Source organism: Lampris incognitus, chromosome 6, assembly GCF_029633865.1.
Source record: "Lampris incognitus isolate fLamInc1 chromosome 6, fLamInc1.hap2, whole genome shotgun sequence".
Classification (NCBI taxonomy): Eukaryota; Metazoa; Chordata; class Actinopteri; order Lampriformes; family Lampridae; genus Lampris; species Lampris incognitus.
This window is the reverse complement of record NC_079216.1, coordinates 19,676,705-19,697,059: the sequence shown is the minus strand read 5'-3', so window position 1 is coordinate 19,697,059 and position 20,355 is coordinate 19,676,705. Positions and strand designations below refer to the sequence as shown.

The 20,355-nt window shown below is 42.4% G+C and overlaps 1 protein-coding gene across 1 annotated transcript in view; it reads right to left on the bottom strand.

Annotated features, from left to right (window-relative positions):
• The window catches only part of lamb4 (laminin, beta 4), a 97,198-nt gene extending 77,844 nt beyond the window's left edge, over positions 1–19,354 (bottom strand). The window contains exons 1-6 of the mRNA XM_056282362.1: positions 19,330–19,354; positions 17,266–17,423; positions 2,748–2,883; positions 2,477–2,550; positions 794–982; positions 100–163 (exon numbers count right to left, since the gene is read on the bottom strand). Coding sequence (XP_056138337.1) covers positions 100–163; positions 794–982; positions 2,477–2,550; positions 2,748–2,883; positions 17,266–17,423; positions 19,330–19,354 — 646 coding nt within the window. The remainder of the gene's footprint in view (positions 1–99; positions 164–793; positions 983–2,476; positions 2,551–2,747; positions 2,884–17,265; positions 17,424–19,329) is intronic.
• Positions 19,355–20,355: the final 1,001 nt, after the last annotated feature.

The following is a 20,355-nucleotide window of genomic DNA, read 5'->3' as shown; positions in this document are numbered from 1 at the left end:
GATGTGAACATTTTATTTCTCTAAGTAGTCTTAATTTTAAACTATAACTGAACCAAAGTGTTATGTAGCCTAAGAGGAGTGTGAGAAACAAAGCCAAACCTTGAATATGGGGTGCATATGGGTTTTCTATTTCAAAGATTGGATCCAGAGCTTTCAGCACCACCTGATAGGAAACACATGAAAGAGGAGATATGTAAAGAGCTGTACGGTGACCTGTTTTGTAGAGTACTCATGTTATACAAGTACTCTTTTTTCATAAAGCAAAGTTAAAACAACCATCACGGACCTACATATGTGCTGTAAAATTGAGATAACAGACAACAGTATAATTGGCAATAAGATAAATGGATTTACAAAGTATGAATAAAAGACTGTGAGAGAGGAGAACGAGATGCTAGAAGAAAGCCATTTTGCTTTGACTATAGGACATTTAGTACAATTTTTTGCACAAAAGATTGTGTTGGGGTATAAGATCAGTGTTTGCTTGTTTGTGTATTTACATACAAATGTGTAGGTGTGATGGAGCATCAGTTGTCCCCACAACTTCAAGGGGCTATTTTAGGGTTAGGACTTGGATCTAAGGCTAAATAAGAAATAGGATTAGGTTAAATTTAGGTCAAATGCTAGCATTAGGCATGTATTACTGATGGTTAAGGTTGGGATTAGGGAATGAATGTAGTCAATGAGGGGTCCCCACAAGTATATGAAGACAAAGCTTTGTGTGTGTGTGTGTGTGTGTGTGTGCGCGTGTGTGTGTGTGTGTGTGTGTGGGTGTGTGTGTTTGAATACCCACCTCTCCATCAGTGGAAGGATCAGACCCGGAGTATCTGCTGTCACAGACGACATCGTCCACGCTGTCGGCATGCTGAGTGGACACCCAGGGGAAATGGGCCATGCAGTCCTCTGCAAAGTACCGAAACACCTTCCAAGTCTGTCCAAAATCTTTAGACCTCTCCACCAGCATGGCAGCCGGACGGAAACTCTGTGAGGAAAAAAAACACAGGAAGTGACATCACAGGATCCATTCCATAGCCATTCAAAACATTGCTACTGCTGGACACGTTGGCTGTGGGACAAAAGGTCATGTGTATGCAGGTTTTTAATACAAAACACACACGTCATCCACCAATGTCACAAATTCTCCACCTCCCTTCTCTGTCTTAATTATCAAAATCAGTTGGTGTTAAGATAGTTTGAATGAAAACCAGCATACTTGTGCTACTCAATGAGAATACTGCTCTAATCCTGCCTACTGGAAAGATGCTCTTACTGTATGGTAATCAGTGCAAGTAAAAGTTAGAGACCGCCACTGGTGAAATTATCTCAAATTGTTATACTTAAAAAAAAATAGTATGTGTGAGGGCAATTCATATATGTTTGCTCCCTTTTAATCTTTGACCATGTATCAGCTGTACTATGTTCACATTGCTTGGATGGATGCTTGGGGCTTATGTATGTAGCAAGTCACAGGTGGTGCTATAAAAGTGCCTTCTCCTGTATGAACAGGTGAAGGCCTCTGATTGATTGTTGGTGTATGAACAGGTGAAGGCCTGTGATTGACTGTTGGTTGATAGCAGAGGAATATTTGGGAAAATTATTTGAGGGTCACAAAGTCTGAAGGAATGGTTCTGGGGATTATGAGCTGGACAAGGGGAAACCTGACCTATGAACTCTCTGAGCGACATCTTTTACCCATTAGGATGACAGTTCAGCAATTAAAATGAGCTACCCCTGACCAGGATTAGTCTATAATAAGCATGACACAGCTGTTTGTGCAGCAAGGTATAAAAGGAGTGGGGTCTGAGATCAGGGCATGCACTTAAGCATCTAAGTTTGTGCGTCATGTTCACGAACATATTTAAGTGTGACAATACTGTAAGAGATTTTCATCTCGCTCCTCATTCAATGTCAGGGTGGAATTGAATAATTGCCAATAATTGCCACAACAATGTGGGGGCTTGTCCGGGATGCCTAACTCATATTCTTATTTGACCCACTCTCTGCACGGATCAGATCTGGCTGGCCAGTCTGGTGAAGGGATTGAAAAATCACCTAAGACCCTCAAAGTCTACCTCCCCTGAGGACAGCTCATAGCTGACTCCTGGGGTGAGAAAAGACTGTTTGTGAGATTGTGGGGAAAGGAATTGCATGATATGGCTTTTTAGTTAAATGAGAATACAGTATTGAAGACCACAGGAAGACGTGTTGTCTCACTCCTCATTTAATGTCAGAGTGGAATTGAATAATTGCCAATAATTGCCACAACAGTATGTCACAAAAACTGGCATGTGTTATCTCCACCAATCACCATTCTCTTTAACAGTGAGATTTTAGGTGACTCTGATGTAAGGAAGGAGAATAAGGGGACCTTGGTCAAAGAAAGTTTCTTCTACATCCTACTGCTTATAGTGTTTAGAGAGATGGTATTCGTATCTATGCTGAGTCTGTAAACAGTCTTCTGGCTGGGTAGTTTTACCTTGAAGGTGAGGACTAAATGGCTGAACTGGAACAGCGTCTCCAGGTTCAGCTGGATGCTGACCTTATGAACACCTGCAGAGAAAAGAGGTAGGTAGGTAGATAGATGGATAGATAGATAGACAGATAGACAGATAGACAGATAGACAGATAGATAGATAGATAGATAGATAGATAGATAGATAGATAGATAGATAGATAGATAGATAGATAGATAGATAGATAGATAGATATCTCACACATTTACTATTCTATGGAATCAATCTACTCACCATTCTCAGACTGCCACCACTTCATCTTACGCTCTGGGTCAAAGGCTGTGATGACATTCTCGATCTGATGGCTGTCCGGGTTGCTGTAGCGGTTGTACGGCAACCGGGAGTCACAGATGAAACACTTCTGCTCCTCCTGGGACAAAACAACATTGATATTTTGACATATCCTTTCTTACCTTAGTCACGATTAACATGTCCTGTGACAGTGATTCAATTTGGCTCTCCATAGACTTCAATTAGTCGTACCATCAAGGACATAACACAAGGAACTTCCGGTTATGGCGAGGGACTAGGAGGTCGCACATCTCAAGCTCTGCAGCTACCGTGTAAATTAATCCTACAATACTAATCCGAATCTTGTCCAAAGTCACGCAATACGTGTATAAGAGTACCCAGAACTAAAATGTCAGGGAAAAACCTGAAAGAAAAGGCAAAGAGAGAAAAAGAGAAGGAGAAAAGGAAATCGCGACACGAGGAAGAGGCTGAGAAGGCTAGCGACGCCATGCAGGTTGAAAATATGGCTAACGAAGAAGACGACCACGAGGAAGAAGATGACGAAATGTTAGACACAGATAAGAATAGCAACCAAGATATCATGAAAGCCATACAGTCTTTGAAAAGTTGACTTTACAAGAAAATTGATGGAGTGCAAGCGACAATTGCGGATGTAAAGAAACAGATACAGGAATGCATGGGTCGCATGGAACAGGCCGAACAACGGATTTGTGACGTGGAGGACGACGTTAAGAAGCTAACACCCCGAGTTAGCACGCTGGAAAGCACCGTCAAAAGCCTTACTGACAAAGTGGAGGACTTGGAATGCAGGAGTCGGCGACATAACGTAAGGTTGGAGGGCCTACCGGAGAAAGAAGAGGGCCAGGATGCACCTGCATTTCTGGAGAAGTGGTTGCCGGAGGCTCTGAACATGGATCCGCGGGAGGGCTTGGTAGTGGAGCGAGCTCATAGAATCGGCGCTCCGGTAGACTCTCGCACGGGTCGTCCAAGGACAATGATAATGAGGTTCATGAACTTTAAGGACAGGGAGCGAGTACTAAAGGCAGCCAAAACCAAGGGACAAGTCCTTTACAAGAACAAGCCGGTCCGTTTTCACATCGACCTCTCTGCTGGGGTGCACAAGATGCAGCGCGACTACGATCAGGTCCGGAAGAAGTTGAGAGACCGGGGGATCCACAAGCACAGCATCCTCTTTCCAGCCCGGCTCCTGGTAACACACGACGAGAGACCCCACACCTTTCAAACCCCAGCAGAAGTGGAGAGGTTTATTCAATCCCTCGGATAAGGACTGACGCAGTAGCCTATTAAGCCCACTTTATTTTATTTTATTTCCATTTACACGAAAGATCTGTAGCTACGTGTTCGGGCTGTCGCCATTTTGTTTTTGTTTAGGCTTTATTTTTCTACCTGGACAGGACGGAGTCTCGTTTATAGCTAGACTATTCAGCTTTTGTGGAATGCCCTTAACCCTGAATGAGAGACAATGTCCAAGCACCAGCCGAAATGACACGGGCACATCCCAGGTAGGCCTAGACCTAAGGGACAGAGAGAGTCATCATCGGTTTATGCGCCTGTCGGAGGAAGGAAGGCCCAATGCATCGCGGACTCTTGTGACCAGGCTACAGACTTTTCCCTCTCCTCGTCTTCCAGTCTACATGCACGGGTTCCAGGTTGGTGTATGTGTTCGGGTGGTTAATATTATATATGCCTACATGTTGTAAGCGTTGCACAGTTCATCACTGATGTTATGTGTGATTAGTATTTAGAAAAAGTAAGATAGCGAGCTGGAGCGAGAAGAAAAGAAAAGGTAGAGAAACTCGTTTTAGCGGTAGTTAAACGTGGGATGGGAGGGGATGTCCAGAGTTCCTGGACTTTAGGTTCGTATGGGGTTGAGGGTGGGTTTTTGTGGTTTCATTTTATTATTTATTCTTTCATCAGTGGGTGTGGTTTGTCAAAGTACTTTTTCACTACGGTTCCTAATATAACATACCGGAATCAATGTCAGAGAGTTGCAAGGTAAAATTTACTTGGTGGAATTGTAGGGGTTTGATCAAACTCACAAAGGTGAAGCAGGTAATGAGCAGGATAAAATCCTTGAAATCAAAAATCGTTTTTTTTACAAGAAACACACATGGTGGATGAGGATGTTCCCAAAATAGCAAGACGATGGCAGGGTCAAGTGTTGTCTGCTCCTTACACCACTCATGCTAGAGGGGTTATGATACTAATTCATAAATCGGTTCCATTACGGGTACAGCATGTAGTTAAGGACCCTGCAGGGAGGTATATTATAGTCCAGGGTAGGTTATTATCTGAAACCTTAACTTTGATAAATGTTTACGGCCCCAATGAAGATGACTCTAAATTCTATAATAGTCTGTTTTTGACTGCTTCAAATCATCATGGGAAATACATAATAGCTGGTGACTTTAACTGTACATTAGATCCTTCAAAAGACAGGTCAACTGGTTTAGATGATACCCACAGTAAGTCCAGAAAGACGATATACCATTTTATGAAGGAATTGAATCTGTTTGATGTTTGGAGGCATGGTAAACTGAACGCAGTAGAATATTCCTGCTATTCCGGTACTCATAGAACTCACTCACGCATAGACTACTTTTTGGTTTCAGCACTACTTGTCTCCAAAATAGATGAATGTCATAGCAGTATAGTTCTGTCTGACCATGCTGCAGTATCCTTGACCTATGAAGATAATAACTTAGTGTACGACCCCCCGAGATGGCGTTTTCAACCCGGGTGGCTTGCGGATCCTACATTCATAGATTTCTTAAATAAGCAGATTGACCCGTATTTTGAATGTAACAAGTCCCAGACTTCTGCTAGCACAAGGTGAGAGGCTTTCAAAGCCTTTATTAGGGGCCAAATCATTTCCTTCACTAGTTCCAAGAAAAAGGCTACACGACTTGAAATGAAAACATTAGATGAGGAAATTAAAAAACTGGAAACAGAAATATATAATAATAGAAATATACCCACAGATGTTCATACAAGACTGCTACCGCTTAGAGCACAGTACAATGAACTGGCAGCTAATAAAGCGGCTGCTGATTTAATGAGACTCAAACAGTCCTACTATGATCAGGGGGAAAAGCCCGGAAAACTTCTAGCATGGCGCATTAAACAACAACAAACAGAAAGGTCTATTAATTGTATTGAAGTCCCAAGTGGTAGAACTATAGTGGACCCGACAGAGATTAATGAAGCCTTTAGAGACTTCTACGGGAAATTATACAGCTCTAAGTGCTCTCCTAATCTGGACACGCAAACACAATTCCTAGACAATCTTAATATTCCTAAAATTTCGGAAGAGGAATGTAGAGTATTAGATCAAGATGTAACTGCATTGGAAATTGCAGAAGCAATTGGGTGTATGCAGGCTGGAAAATCAGCGGGTCCAGATGGCATCCCTATAGACATTTATAAAAAATGTCAAACCAAATTAATACCACCCCTCTTGGAGATGTTTCAGGAATCCTTTGAGAATGGTCTTCTCCCTACATCTATGAGGGGCGCCCTAATCACTTTACTCCCAAAACCGGGGAAACCAAATACAAAATGTGAAAATATGCGTCCAATTAGTCTCCTAAATTCTGATACAAAAATACTCTGTAAAATTCTTGCAAGAAGATTGGAGGATCTTCTACCTAGAGTAGTGGGGGAAGACCAGAACGGATTCATTCAAGGGAGACAGGGTTTTCATAACGTTAGACGAGTGCTCAATATTTTATACAGTCAGAGGGAGGCGCCTGACACGGCCTTACGTTCACTTGATGCAGAGAAGGCCTTCGACCGTGTTGAATGGCCTTATTTGTTTGAGGTGTTAACACAATTTGGCCTTGGGGATACATTTATCAAATGGGTAAGATTGCTTTGTACAGGGCTTACTGCAGAAGTTTTGACGAATAGTAAGGTTTCTAAACCTTTTAACATTTGTAGAAGTTGCCCTCAAGGGAGCCCTTTATCGCCTTTACTTTTTATCCTAGCGATAGAACCATTTGCTATAGCGGTGAGGACACACAGCCATATTTATGGAATTCGAGAGGGACATCTGGAGCACAGGGTAGCACTCTTCGCCGATGATGTGATATTAATGCTTAAAAATCTGCATAAATCTATCCCAGCGCTCCTAAGCCTTATTGAAACATTTGGGAAAATATCCGGTTATAAAGTTAATTACTCCAAATCATATATAATGTTACTGAATGAAACAGAGAGGAAGAATGGTCTTGTTTATGCTTCTACCTTCAACCCAACAGACACATTTACATATTTGGGAATAAAAATTGTCCCTGAGGTGAATAAGATTGCTCAGTCAAATTATGAGCCCATCCTGGACGCTAGTATTGCTTCGATAGAGCGTTGGACATCCTTACCTATTTCAATGATCGGCAGGATTAATATCCTAAAGATGAATATACTTCCCAAATGTCTTTATTTGTTCCAGAATATCCCCCTACCCCCTCCTTCATCTTTGTTCACGAAAATCAAGAAACTGCTTACCAACTTTATTTGGCAAAATAAACGTCCTAGATTACGTCTATCTTTACTTTATCTACCATATGATCGAGGAGGCCTGAAATGTCCAAATATCCAATGGTATTACTGGGCAGCACAATTAAGGTCGATTATGTTTTACTTCTCATCTGGAAGTCCCCCAGCTTGGATTGATCTGGAAGCCTGCTCTGTTAAACCGGGCTTACCATTGCACCTGTATTTGTATTCAGCAGACCGTGAATATCTGAAGAAAAATACAGACAACCCTATAATATTGAATATGATTGATGTTTGGTTCGATGCTTGTAAGTATTTGAATATAAATATGTCCCGGTCACGCTTCAGTCCTATTTGGGATAATGCCAATTTCAAACCAGGGCAAAATGATAGGGGATTTAAATTATGGGCTGAAAAGGGGTTAAGGAAAGTGCAAGACATGTACAGGGAGGAGGATGAAGTATTCATGTCCTTTGAGGAAATATCTACCAAGTATGACATTCCAAGGAATCATTTTTTCAAATATCTTCAGCTAAGGAGTTTTATATCCTGTTAAAGCCATTCATTAGACATTCCTACCATTTCTATATTAGAAGTTGCAGTCACAAAACACTGTTATGGTAAAGGTTTAATTTCAACTATGTATGACTTATTTGTATCTGGATCTGATGAATCATCAGAGACAAAACTGAGATTATGGGAGGGAGATATAGAGGAGGAAATATCTTTAGAAGAATGGAGTGAGGCATGTAAAGAGGCCCAGAGACAGACAGTTAGCAGCAACCTAAAGCTTCTACAGTATAAATGGCTGATGCGTACATATATAACTCCTGTTAAATTGCACAAGTTTAATGACAATATTCCTGATACCTGTATTAAGTGTAGTGAGGCAAGGGGGACGCTGTTTCACTATATATGGGAATGTGTGGAAGTGAAAACCTTATGGCAAGATGTTGTTGATATGATTGATCAAATTTTGTCAAAGAAATTATTATTGAGTCCAAAGCTTTTTATTCTTGGTTTATATCCTACCACCCCACATTTACATAGCAATGAGTTCAGATTTATAGATATGTGTATATTACAAGCAAAACGTGTAATTGCTCTTAATTGGAAAAGTGTTGATGGACCAAGAATTGGTATGTGGGTTAAAGAAATGGCTTCAAACATGTCAATGGAAAAGATAATGTATATTGTTAGACGTAAACAAAGTGTTTTTGATAAAATCTGGGGATTGTTTCTGTACTTCTTAAGATGTAATACTAATGTTGGTAACTTGCTTCAGCAAGAACAAGCTCTGGGGAAGTAGAACAACTCTATCTGATTGTTTATATGCGTAAAGGCAACTGGAAAAAAAAACCACACCCTCTAATCAGTCTGTGAAAGAAATTATTGTTATTATTATTTTATTTTATTATTTTTATTAATTTAATTTTTATCTTTATTATCTTCTTTAACCCTGCTTTGAATTGTATTACTTGTTATAGGGACGGGGTTATGGGGGGGGGGGGTGAAAATGTTTGCTGTACTGTGCTATTACTTGTTTTGATGTAATTTGCAAACAAAATTCAATAAATACATTGCTTAAAAAAAAGGACATAACACAACACACCACTAGAGTTACTGTAGGCTGGGATAAGGCCAGTCTTGTAGTCATAAACAGCATAAATCAGAGAAATGTACGTACAAAGTTTTGGTACCATGGTAAGGTGTTAAATGTATCCTGGACAGCTGCCATGAAGTGTTGCTCCTACCTGTTTTGTTTGATTTTAATAGTTAGCATCTCTACTGATTAAAATTTGGAACACTTTTTTAAAGTTACCCTCCAGACATGTTTTAAAGTTTAAAAATACTCTGAAATGGGACGTCCGGGTAACATAGTAGTCTATTCCGTTGCCTACCAACAAGGGGATTGATGGTTTGAATCCCCGTGTTACCTCTGGCTTGGTCGGACGTCCCTACAGACATAATTGGCACTGTCTGCGGATGGAAAGCCGGATGTGGGTATGTGTCCTGGTCGCTGCACTAGCGCCTCCTGTGATCAGTCAGGGTGCCTGTTCGGGGGGGGGGGGGGCTGGGGGGAATAGCGTGATCCCCCCCACACGCTACGTTCCCCTGGCAAAACTCCTCACTGTCAGGTGAAAAGAAGTGGCTGGTGACTCCACATGTATCGGAGGAGGCATGTGGTAGTCTGCAGCTGTCCCCGGATCAGCAGAGGGGGTGGAGCAGCGACCGGGAAGGCATAGAAGAGTGGAGTAATTGGCCAGATACAACTGGGAAGGGGGGGGGGGATTACAATTTTTTTTTATATGTTTAAATAATTAATATATTGTTTAACATGGTTTTTCCCACATCAAAAGTACTAAAAAAAAGGGGCTGTAAGCACATTTACTCTTCCTCCCTCATTGAGAAATCCAGGATCTATGAATATGCATATATCACAGGTCTCACGCCCACCACCACTGCTTGCTCTAGAGCAGGGACGGGCAACATGATCCAGAAAGGGCCGGTGTGGGTGCAGGTCTTTGTTCCAACCAAGCAGTTATACACCTGATTATATTCGTCAACCAATACTCTTTGCTAAGGACCTTGATTTGTAGACTCAAGTGTGTAACTGCTTGGCAAAGAATAATTGGTTACAAAGAAATCTTTCAATATTTGGCAGTTTTACTCACAAAAGCTGAAGGCCTTTCTCGATTTGTGTGCCCATCGCTCCCACTATTTGTCGATGACATGACTTGTAATAAAGTGACTAAGATATTCTTCAACTATATTTGGAAAAACAAGACCCAGAAAATTAAAAAGTATGTTCTTTCTAATAAGAGGAATGAATGGGGGTCTTGAAATGTTAGACTTTAATGATGTCATCAGCACTTTCAAAGTAAATTGGCTAAAGAAATTCATAGGTTGTCTCAACTCAATTTGAGATTTTATCCCCACCCACATATTCAACAATCTTTGTGGTCTCAATCTCCTATTAATGTGTTATTATTCTCCAACAAAACCACCCATGAAATTATCAGTGTTCCATCAACAAACTTTATTATCTTGGAAGCTATGTTACAACCACAACTTCTCTCCTCACAAAGCTTGCCTCTGGAATAATGTTGACATAACAATCACAGGCACATCACTTTTTCTCCCTATGTGGCATCAAAGCGGTACTAACAATTTGACTAATGTGTTTGATGAATCTGGTAAATTACTTTCCTATGAACAGTTTATGTACACTAATGATTTTCCTATCAAACAAAGAGTTCTTCTCTGTAACTTAAGCTATTCCATTTGGTCTGTTGCAATTAATGAAAAACCATTTGACACATGGGGAGAAAATTAATAATTGTTCCCAAAGTCACTTTAGGTGGCATTGAATTAACAGATTAAAAAAATGCTACAACAAACACATACATGAAATCGTCCACAACAGAAACAAAATTATTCCCAGTGGCAAATTTTATTGGAGGTCCATCATAGAAAATATTGATTGGAAGAAAGTATGGTTACTACCCTTCAGATTCGGTGTGACAAAATTAAAAGTTAATTTCAAAATTTTACATTTAATATATCCAGTAAATTTGACTGTTTCAAATTTATGAATGTGGATAATATGTTATTTCTGTAAACAACAAAACGAAACTGTTGCTCATGTTTTTTTATAATTGCTCTAAGCTAAGGCATCATCCTTTTGAAAGACATAGCAACCCATTTATTTAGTTATGTGAACATGAACTACACCTTTTCTCTCTTACCCCCCACCCCAGCCCTTTTTCTCCCCAGTTGTACCTGGCCAATCACCCTGCTCTCTGAACCGTCCCGGTCGCTGCTCCACCCCCTCTGCCGATCCGGGGAGGGCTGCAGACTACCACATGCCTCCTCCGATACATGTGGAGACGCCAGCCGCTTCTTTTTCACCTGATGGTGAGGATTTTCGCCAGGGGGACGTAGCACGTGGGAGGATCACGCTATTCCCCCCAGTTCCCCCTCCCCCTGAACAGGCGCCCCGATCGACCAGATGAGGCGCCAGTGCAGTGACCAGGACACATACCCACATCTAGCTTACCACCCGCAGACACAGCCAAGTGTGTTTGTAGGGACGCCTGACCAGGGATTCGATCTGGCGATTCCCACCTTTTCTCTCGAAGATGTAATAATCTGTTATCAGAATGACGGCTGCAGGAACACTGAATTTACACTAATTTTGTGATACAACCGGCAAACTTTTATGTTTCTCTTTATGAATTGATAGTCTTCTGAATTCTATCAGTAATGGTCGTCATTGGCATCTCTCGTGTCCGAGGATCCATTCCAAGAGATTAAGGTGTGTTCTTGAAACAAACATGGCTTGACAGTCCAAGGTGAGAATAGAAGAGACAGGAACAGCGTGGACAGGGGATAGTAGGGGGTGGACCCGTTCCTGCGGCTCTATGTTCTTGTCAGATTTTTTTGGCGATGGCGCTTTTCTTCCGCATGCATTTGTTTGTCAGTTTCAGCCTTGATAGAACCAACCAGGCAGGCAGCTCTTCAGTATTTCCAATTTTCCACTACTTTTTCCCAGTTCTTAGGGTCGATGTTGAATGTGATCATCATTCCCTTGATACAGTCCTTGTAGCATTTTTTGGGCGCTCCTCTTTTTCTTTGACCTTTCTTTGACCTTTCTTTGACCTTTCTTTGACCTTGTTTATCTGCCAATCTGTGAACAGTCTGCCGTCTGGCATCCTGCGGATGTGGCCAAGCCACCACAGCTGGTGATGTTCAATTGTCGTCTCGACGGAAAGGAGATCGGCCCTTTCGAGAGCTTGATTGTTGGTGACCCGTTCTTGCCAGGAAATTCCCAGAATACTTCTCAGTTTTTGCTGGTGGAAGCATTCTAGTTTATGGATTTCGTAGAGGCTTCAGGCTTCACAACCGTACAGGAGGGTTGAAAGAACCACTGCATGGTAAACCATGATTTCGGCTGATGTCTTGAGATCACATTCAAAGAAAACATAGTGAGAAAGTCGGCCAAAGGCAGTGTGGGCAGCTTTCAGTCTGTTGGTGATATCCAGTTCTAGACTGCACGTTTCTTCGAGGATACTTCCAAGGTAGTGAAAGGATTGAACTTGTTCTATAGATTGGCCATGGATGGTGATTTGAAGCGGAACTCCTGGAGTATCCTGAGGCACAACAGCAAGCGTTTTGGTTTTCTTGATGTTCACAGAAAAGCCAAATGTTTCGTAGACCTGAACAAAGGAGTTGGTGATTGACTGAAGACCTTCTGGAGTCATGGCAGGAGCAGCATTATCATTGGCATATTGAAGCTCGATGATGACGTTGGTGGATGTCTTGTTCTTAGACTTCAAGTAATGGAGATTAAACAGACTGCTATTGAAGTGGTAACAAATGTTGACTTTACTGTCGAGAGACCAATCTGTCTTCTGCAAGAGAGTGGCAAGGTACTACATGGAAAACAATGTAGGCGCTAGAACACATCCTTGCTTTACTCCACAATCTATTGGGAAAGGCTCGGAAAGGGTTCCACAGAAACAGACACAGCCTTTCATGACATCATGGAGGGCGCGAATCATCTGGATGAAGTGGTCAGGGCATCCAAATTTGGATAGCATGTCCCACACAATGGCTCTCGGAAGAGAATCAAATGCTTTCTCAAGGTCAAAAAAGATGAAAAAAACTGTCTTCTGTTGTTCTCTTGCCTTCTCCATGAACTGTCATGCCACAAAGATCATATCGGTGGTTCCTCTGTGGGATCGAAAACCACTTTTGGATTCAGGGAGAACTTCTTCGGCCAGGGTGGTGAGACTATTCAGAAGGATCCCAGACAGAATTTTCCCAGCTGTTGAGAGGAGGGAAATTCCTCTGTAATTGCCGCACATTCCTCGGTCCCCTTTTTTGAAAATGGTAACGATGTTTGCGTCAACTGGGGCAGTCCGGGTATCCCTAGAGCTGCAGGCTGCAGGATGGTTTCATACAGTTGCTTCCGAAGAGGTAGTCCTCCATACTTGTACAGTTCTGCAGGGATTCCGTCGGAGCCAGACACTTTGTTGTTGCGCATCTGAGCAATTGCTGTTTGAAGCTCCTTGGCAGAAGGAGGTACAGACATCCACGGTTTTTGCGGCAGAGTAGGTAGACTATCAAGGCAGTCCGAAGACACTCGTGATGGTTTGCAGAGGAGCTGGTGGAAGTGCTGTTTCCATTGTTGGCTGATGGCTACGTCGTCCCTCAGAATTGTTACATTGTCCTCTGCTTTCATGGGTGTTGGTGCGGTCTTGAAGGGCCCGTAGATGGCACGGGTAGCAGAGAAGAAGTCGTGGAGGTGGTTCTGGTCTGCATAGCCCTGAATATCAAGGGCTTTACTTTGCCACCGAGTATCCTTCATGGAGCGGAGTTGAGCTTGGGTGTTTGACTTGAAAATATGAAAAACAAAAAATGTTAAGTGATACTTGATCGCCTGGGTGAACTTATGAATAGAAACCCCTGATTGTATTTTTTTCCTTTTTTTGTATTATTAGTTATTATATTTTTTTCTTTTGTTTGTTTATGTACTGAGCTGGATTTGTTGGATTGGACTTTTGGTCTGCTGTATGCACAAATTTCCCTGTATGTTGTATTTGTATTTCAATGTCTTTGTAATTTTCAATGCACTACAAACTAGCATGAAGCTGGAATCTTCGCTAGACTAAATATATTAATGGAAAAGAATATGTTGTCTGATCTAGGGCTAAATGGATCAAAGAGGATGAAAGAAATACTAGTTATTTTTTGCACTTGAGAAAAAGAATGCTATAAAAAAAAGTTTGAATCTCCGATTTTAGGGGAGTGCCCAGACAGCTCCTCCAGTAGAGGAAAGTGAAAACACTGCCATGGTGACAAACTGCACAGATACAAGTCAGTATAGTGAAGGCCAGACATTTTAGGGGACACAAACATAAGAAAAACACATTTTGAGATTAGGGGTACTTTAAGGGGTACTTACAAAAAAAAGGGTTTTTTTGTTCTGCGTCAGTTTGTGTTGTTGGCAATCATTTAAAGGAAAAATTACAGAATGCTAATTCACGTTAATTGACCTTGAAAGGAATTTGACTCTGGGTAGCTCCTTAGCTTGGCGATGTGTTAGCTAATGGGACGGGAGCGTCTTGTTAGCTGCTATTCAGTACCATGTTCCCTCTAATTCGAATGAGTTGACCTTAAAAGTTTCACATATAACCTCGAATTATTACTTTATATTTATTTACCTATTCTGACTGGCCTGTAAAGAAGTTAAGTGGCGAGTGTTTTTTCAACCTAAAGCTAGATTAGTTCTATGTTTTTAGCCTAATACATTTAAAATGGCGACTGCCTTCAAACCTCAGGTCGACTTGGCCAAAGCTTTTAAATATTGGCAATTAATGCAGACAGTAATTGCATGAGCTTTATAGAGCTCCAGTGTCGACACAGATTTTGACAATGTCGTCACCTTCTTAAAATAATGGCCTAAGTCATATTTAGCAGTTTTTCAAAAAACAGAATAAACTGAAGCAAATGTAGAATATATTATATTTCTTAATCATTTCGCACAAAAAGGTTATGACAATACATGACTATTGACATACAAACAACACTGTCTGTCAATCAAATATTCTATATTTGTTTCAGTTTGTTTTTTGAAAAACTTGAAAATATGACTTAGGCCATTATTTTAAGAAGGTGACGATGTGATATTTGAGTTTCAGACATGGATTCGCCAGGCCCTGTGACGGCCTGTCCAGGGTGTCCCCCCACCTGCTGCCCAGTGACTGCTGGGATATAGGCTCCAGCTTCCTGCGACCCTACGTAGGATAAACGGTTTGGATAATGGATGGATGGATGGATGGGTACTTTAAGGTAACAATCCCTAAGTGATAACTTTTACATCTAACTCTATAGATGAGCGCTATTTCCAATATCTCAAGTCAAGTCAAGTCAATTTTATTTGTATAGCCCAATATCACAAATTACAAATTTGCCTCAGTGGGCTTTACAGCAACACAACATCCTGTCCTTAGACCCTCTCATCGGATAAGGAACAACTCCCTAAAAAAGACCTTTAACAGGGAGAAAAAATAGGAAGAAACCTCAGGGGGAGCAACAGAGGAGGGCTCTCTCCCCTACTAGAACACCATATATTCTCAATGATATAATTTCTTTCAGTCTACTTCTGAATGTAAATACTGCATAATGTACATACTGTATAGCAGAGACAGTAGAGACCACTTTTGTTGCATTTTCAATTTCATTTTTTTACATGTTATGATGCTTCTTATGAACATAGACGGCCATTACCTAATATTTGCAATGATTTTGTCCACATGAAATTCCAGACATATATGTATTTTATAATTTTTTGTGTACTTTCCATATGTCAGCCAACTAAGTCAAACCTCTCCTATGTAAAATGCAACATTTCAGATCCAGATTCAGATTTGGCAAAAGCGGAAGGACGTGTTTGCAAACCGTATGAGTTCTGCAGCATTCCCATTAGCATCAAGGGACGCACCAGCCCAGTTATAACTGTTGTTGTTCCACACAAGGAAACCTTTAAATGAATTATGGGAGAAAGCATGAACAAGAGACACACCCACATACCAAACAGCAGAATCACCTGGAGCAAGGACAGGGGCAGTGTGTGTGAGAGAGATGGAGGAGGTGGGAGAGAGAGTATACATGAAGGGGGAGGAAAAGAGGGAGAGAGAGAAGAGAAGGGTGAGGGTAATCACAAGAACTGGAAAAAAATAAACTAGTCCCTGGAGCAAGGTGGGAGAACGCCAAGGTAATGACCTATAAATGTGGCAGATCAAGACATGTCTTCCAATATGAAGTGTGTTCTGGGCGAGCCAGCGAGATGTCAGTCAAAGTCTGTACAAGGGCAACGTACCAAAAGACTCTTTTATATTCAGCACCACCTCATCACCCATAGAGAAGCACAGCATTTTTGTCCCGAAGATGGTATAATGCTGCAATACCGTCATAAAGTAATACTGTTTGTATTAATGTTGCCTAGCAACAGCAACTCTTGGTAAAGATGCACCATTTACTGACGGTTGTGGTCAGTTTGAGTGTACCTTTGGAAGCACAGGTCACCTTAAGTGAAAGTCAGAAATGACGAGTGACACAGATGAGACAGTACTGAACTTGTAGAAATAAGGAAAAGAAAATTAGATCCAGAATCCATAACGCAACTTTGAAGTGTATCGTTCGTCTACACAACCAGGACATGCAATAACAGCACCTTTATCAATGTACATTTTATATAAAAAATACTGTGAGTAAATGAGTAAGAGGTTATGTCACATTGCACATTTGTGGTACTGTGGTTAGAGAAGAAGGCTTGTATCTGGATGGCTGTAGTTTTACCAGAAGACTCCCAGATGTAAATAGGAGTAACTGTGCATGTGAAGCTGAACGCTGCTAAATGAGCATGTGTGTGCTGGTTTGTCACCCGGGTTTTAGACATAACTTTGACTTATGGAAGAATGTGTTTGATATATATACACTTCCTCTGAGTAAATGGAAATGCATTATAAAAATGGACTTGCTGTCAATCTGTGAACAATAAGGGTCAATAAACTTTAACTCTCTCCAGGTTTGAATGCTAATGGAAGCATCTTCCTTTGCTTCTTTTTCCTTCATCTTTGCTCCAAGCAAAGGAACTTACTGGCCTGTTCCCCACGAGTGACAATGTGGGTTTGCTTGCCGTTGCCCTATCGTTTTGGAAAAGTTGATGTTTGCTGGTAATGCAGTGATTTTGAGTAAATTTTCAGAGAGTGGAGAGGTTCATTTCCAAATCTGTCTACCTCCGTTCCTGCAAATTTTACTCAGCAATCAATAAAACCTGACCCTGAATTTGAACATTTTTTTCCTTTACCTATTGTTGCCGACCCAAACACTACAAATGTGGGGTCTATCCCTCGAGCAGGATACAAAAACAGTGATAGGAACCCCCATGAATTTTCCCCACCTTCCAAGGTCTTACCTCCAAGTATCCGATGATGCAGTAGTTCTGGGGTCCATTCACGCCGCAGGTAGAGGAGGCTGAGAGCTGCGCGGCACGGCCCACCATCAAGTCACCGAGCCTGGGGTTACAGGCGCTCCCCTCACACTCGTCCTGGAGCTGAGCACCAGGTACCAGCACTACACACACACACACACACACACACACACACACACACACACACACACACACACACACACACACACACACACACACACGGGAAAGCAGGTTTATACGTAATGGGTGATACATCATCATTATATTGTTGTCCTGGAGTTACAATTCGAGCCATGAAACTATGTACACCTCGTATCATGAGCGACAGCATAGCTATCGTACATTACTGTGTTGATGTGGCTTACATCAATATCTCCAAGACCTATTCCGGTACATGAACTACATTTATACATGGCTATGAAAGTGGATTTGATTCTAGTGTGTGAGCAAACTGTCTGCTGGGGCATCCGGGTAGCGTAGCAGTCTATTCCATTGCCTACCAACAAGGGGATCGCCGGTTCAAATCCCCGTGTTACCTCTGGCTTTGTCGGGAGTCCCTACAGACACAATTGGCCGTGTCTGCAGGTGGGAAGCCAGGTGTGGGTATGTGTCCTGGTCGCTGCACTAGCGTCTCCTTGGTCGGTCGGTCGGGGCGCTTGTTTGGGGGGACTGGGGGGAATAGCATGATCCTCCCAGAAATCCCAAAAATCATTGGCATGGAACTACCACAACTTCGTAACATTTACACCAATCACTGTAAAAGGAAAGCCCAAAACATCAATAAGAACACCAGCCACCTGGGGCGTCCAGGTAGCATAGTGGTCTATTCCACTGCCTACCAGTATGGGGATCCCGGTTCGAATCCCCGTGTTACCTCTGGCTTGGCCGGACGTCCCTACAGACACAATTGGCCATGTCTGCGGGTGGGAAGCCGGACGTGGGTATGTGTCCTGGTTGCTGCACTAGTGCCTCCTCTGGTCGGTCGGGGCGCCTGTTCAGGGGGCAGGGGGAACAGGGGGAAATAGCGTGATCCTCCCACGTGCTACATCCCCCTGGCGAAACTCCTCACTGTCAGGTGAAAAGAAGCGGCTGGCAACTCCACATGTATCGGAGGAGGCATGTGGTAGTCTGCAGCCCTCTCCGGATCGGCAGAGGGGGTGGCACAGCGACTGGGATGGCACGGAAGAGTGGGGTATTTGGCCAAGTACAACTGGGGAGAAAAAGTGGGAAAAAAATCCCCCCACCCAAAAAAAGAAAAGAAAACAGTCAGCTGTCCTTACTCTTTCTTTTCTACAAGGGGTCTCTGTACTTAGTTAACGCACAAAATACTACGCTTAATGGTCTTTGACATAAAGGCCATAATTATGCATACATCACAGGTCAACACTTAACTCTTTCTTGCTTTTGATTATGATCAGACACTATAATTTAAATGCTCAAGATGTGTTTAAGCTAAACTACTCACCTTTTTTCTGGGTTTTTTCCCCCCTCATCTTAAAGTCCCGCTGCATGCTTTGCTGTGATTTTGACACTTACAGCTAACTCTGACAAACTGAAGCGCTATTACGGGTTTTATGGAGGCTGTTAGTTGTGAAGAGGTAGCACTTTCATCAGCTCATCACGCTACACCTCTCCGTGTCTTAATACTACAACGTCTGCAAAGGAGACGTGCCATGAAAAGAAGCCAAACAGCTACACAGAGAGAAAGCAAATTAAGGATATTTTGGAGAAAAGTATGCAAATATAACAGGACTCTGGAAAAAAAAGAAGCAAGTGCCAGCACGTGGAAACATTCTCCATCTCTCTACCCTCCATCAGCTCTCAGCAAGTGATCACACGCCTGCAGAGAGGAGGGCTCATCAAGCGGGATGGCATGGAGCAACAGCCTCCTGCTACAAAGATCCACAATCTAATCCTACCAATGTTAGAACAAATAGCTGGTGGGAATCTATGTTTTCCTTTACTACGTGTTGTGTGTGTGTGTGCTGTTTGGCTGTCAGCGACCCGAGCTGTGCCAGCGGGAGGAGAGGGAGAGGGAGCTGAACTTACCCATCAGCAGGACGAGAGGGATCATCTTCTGGATCACTCACTGGAAGACGTGGAGGGCTGCAGGGACACAACAGGGAGAAAATAAGAAAAAACAGGTACAGGGACAGGAGAAAGAGAGAGAGGTGATGTTGATGATGAGGATAAAGATAAACTAAGAACAACATTACACATCGCCACGGCTCAGTGACGCACAACAGAGCTCAACGATATCTCTTTTAGGCTGATCACATACATTGTATGGTAACCAGTCAAGAAGAAACGGAGTGATTATGACAAGGGATGGGATGTTGGGGGGGGTTACAGAACATATGTACTCCTGTATTGGACCTAGGTAAAGGTCAGCAGAGTAAAGAGTTGGTTGAGGAGTTGAAAGGTTTGTGGTTTATTCATTTGTGGCAAAATATCAAAACAGGGTACGCCCTGATGGCTTTGGACCTTATTCACACCTGGCATCTTGGTAGGTTGGATAGTAATGTCACTTTGTCATAGAAAAATCCAGATTTGGATCCAGATACCATCTGGGTACAAGAACAATAAAATGCCGGGTGTAAATGAAGCCTTGTGTCTATGTGGCATGAAGCTAGCTTGTTCCCCCGCTGGCATGGGTTCAGATCACAGTGAAAAACATCTCCTCAGCTCTCTTTCCCCACCAGTCTTCCTGCTGTCTGTCAGCCAGGGAGAAAAAACAACTTATCTTTATGCTTTGAAAATACATGAGCTAAATTCCTTTACACTACAACACGTGCCAAGGTTACAGGTGGGGTTGGTAGGGGCATGAATCAAACAGTTTCAGTGAAAGTGGAGAATTCCGGTGAATTCCCTCCTGGCAGTTTTGCAAAGCCACCCAGTGTTACTGTGCTGAGCCACCTCAGATGTTCACACTGCCCCCTTCTGACACCAATGTAGCGAATTCAGGGGGCAGCCGGAACGCGAACCCGGGTCGCCCGCACCACAGGCGACTACGTTAACCAGTTGACTAAAGGGTCCTACCCGTTAGCCAATGGGCTAGCGAGTCTGGTCATTTGT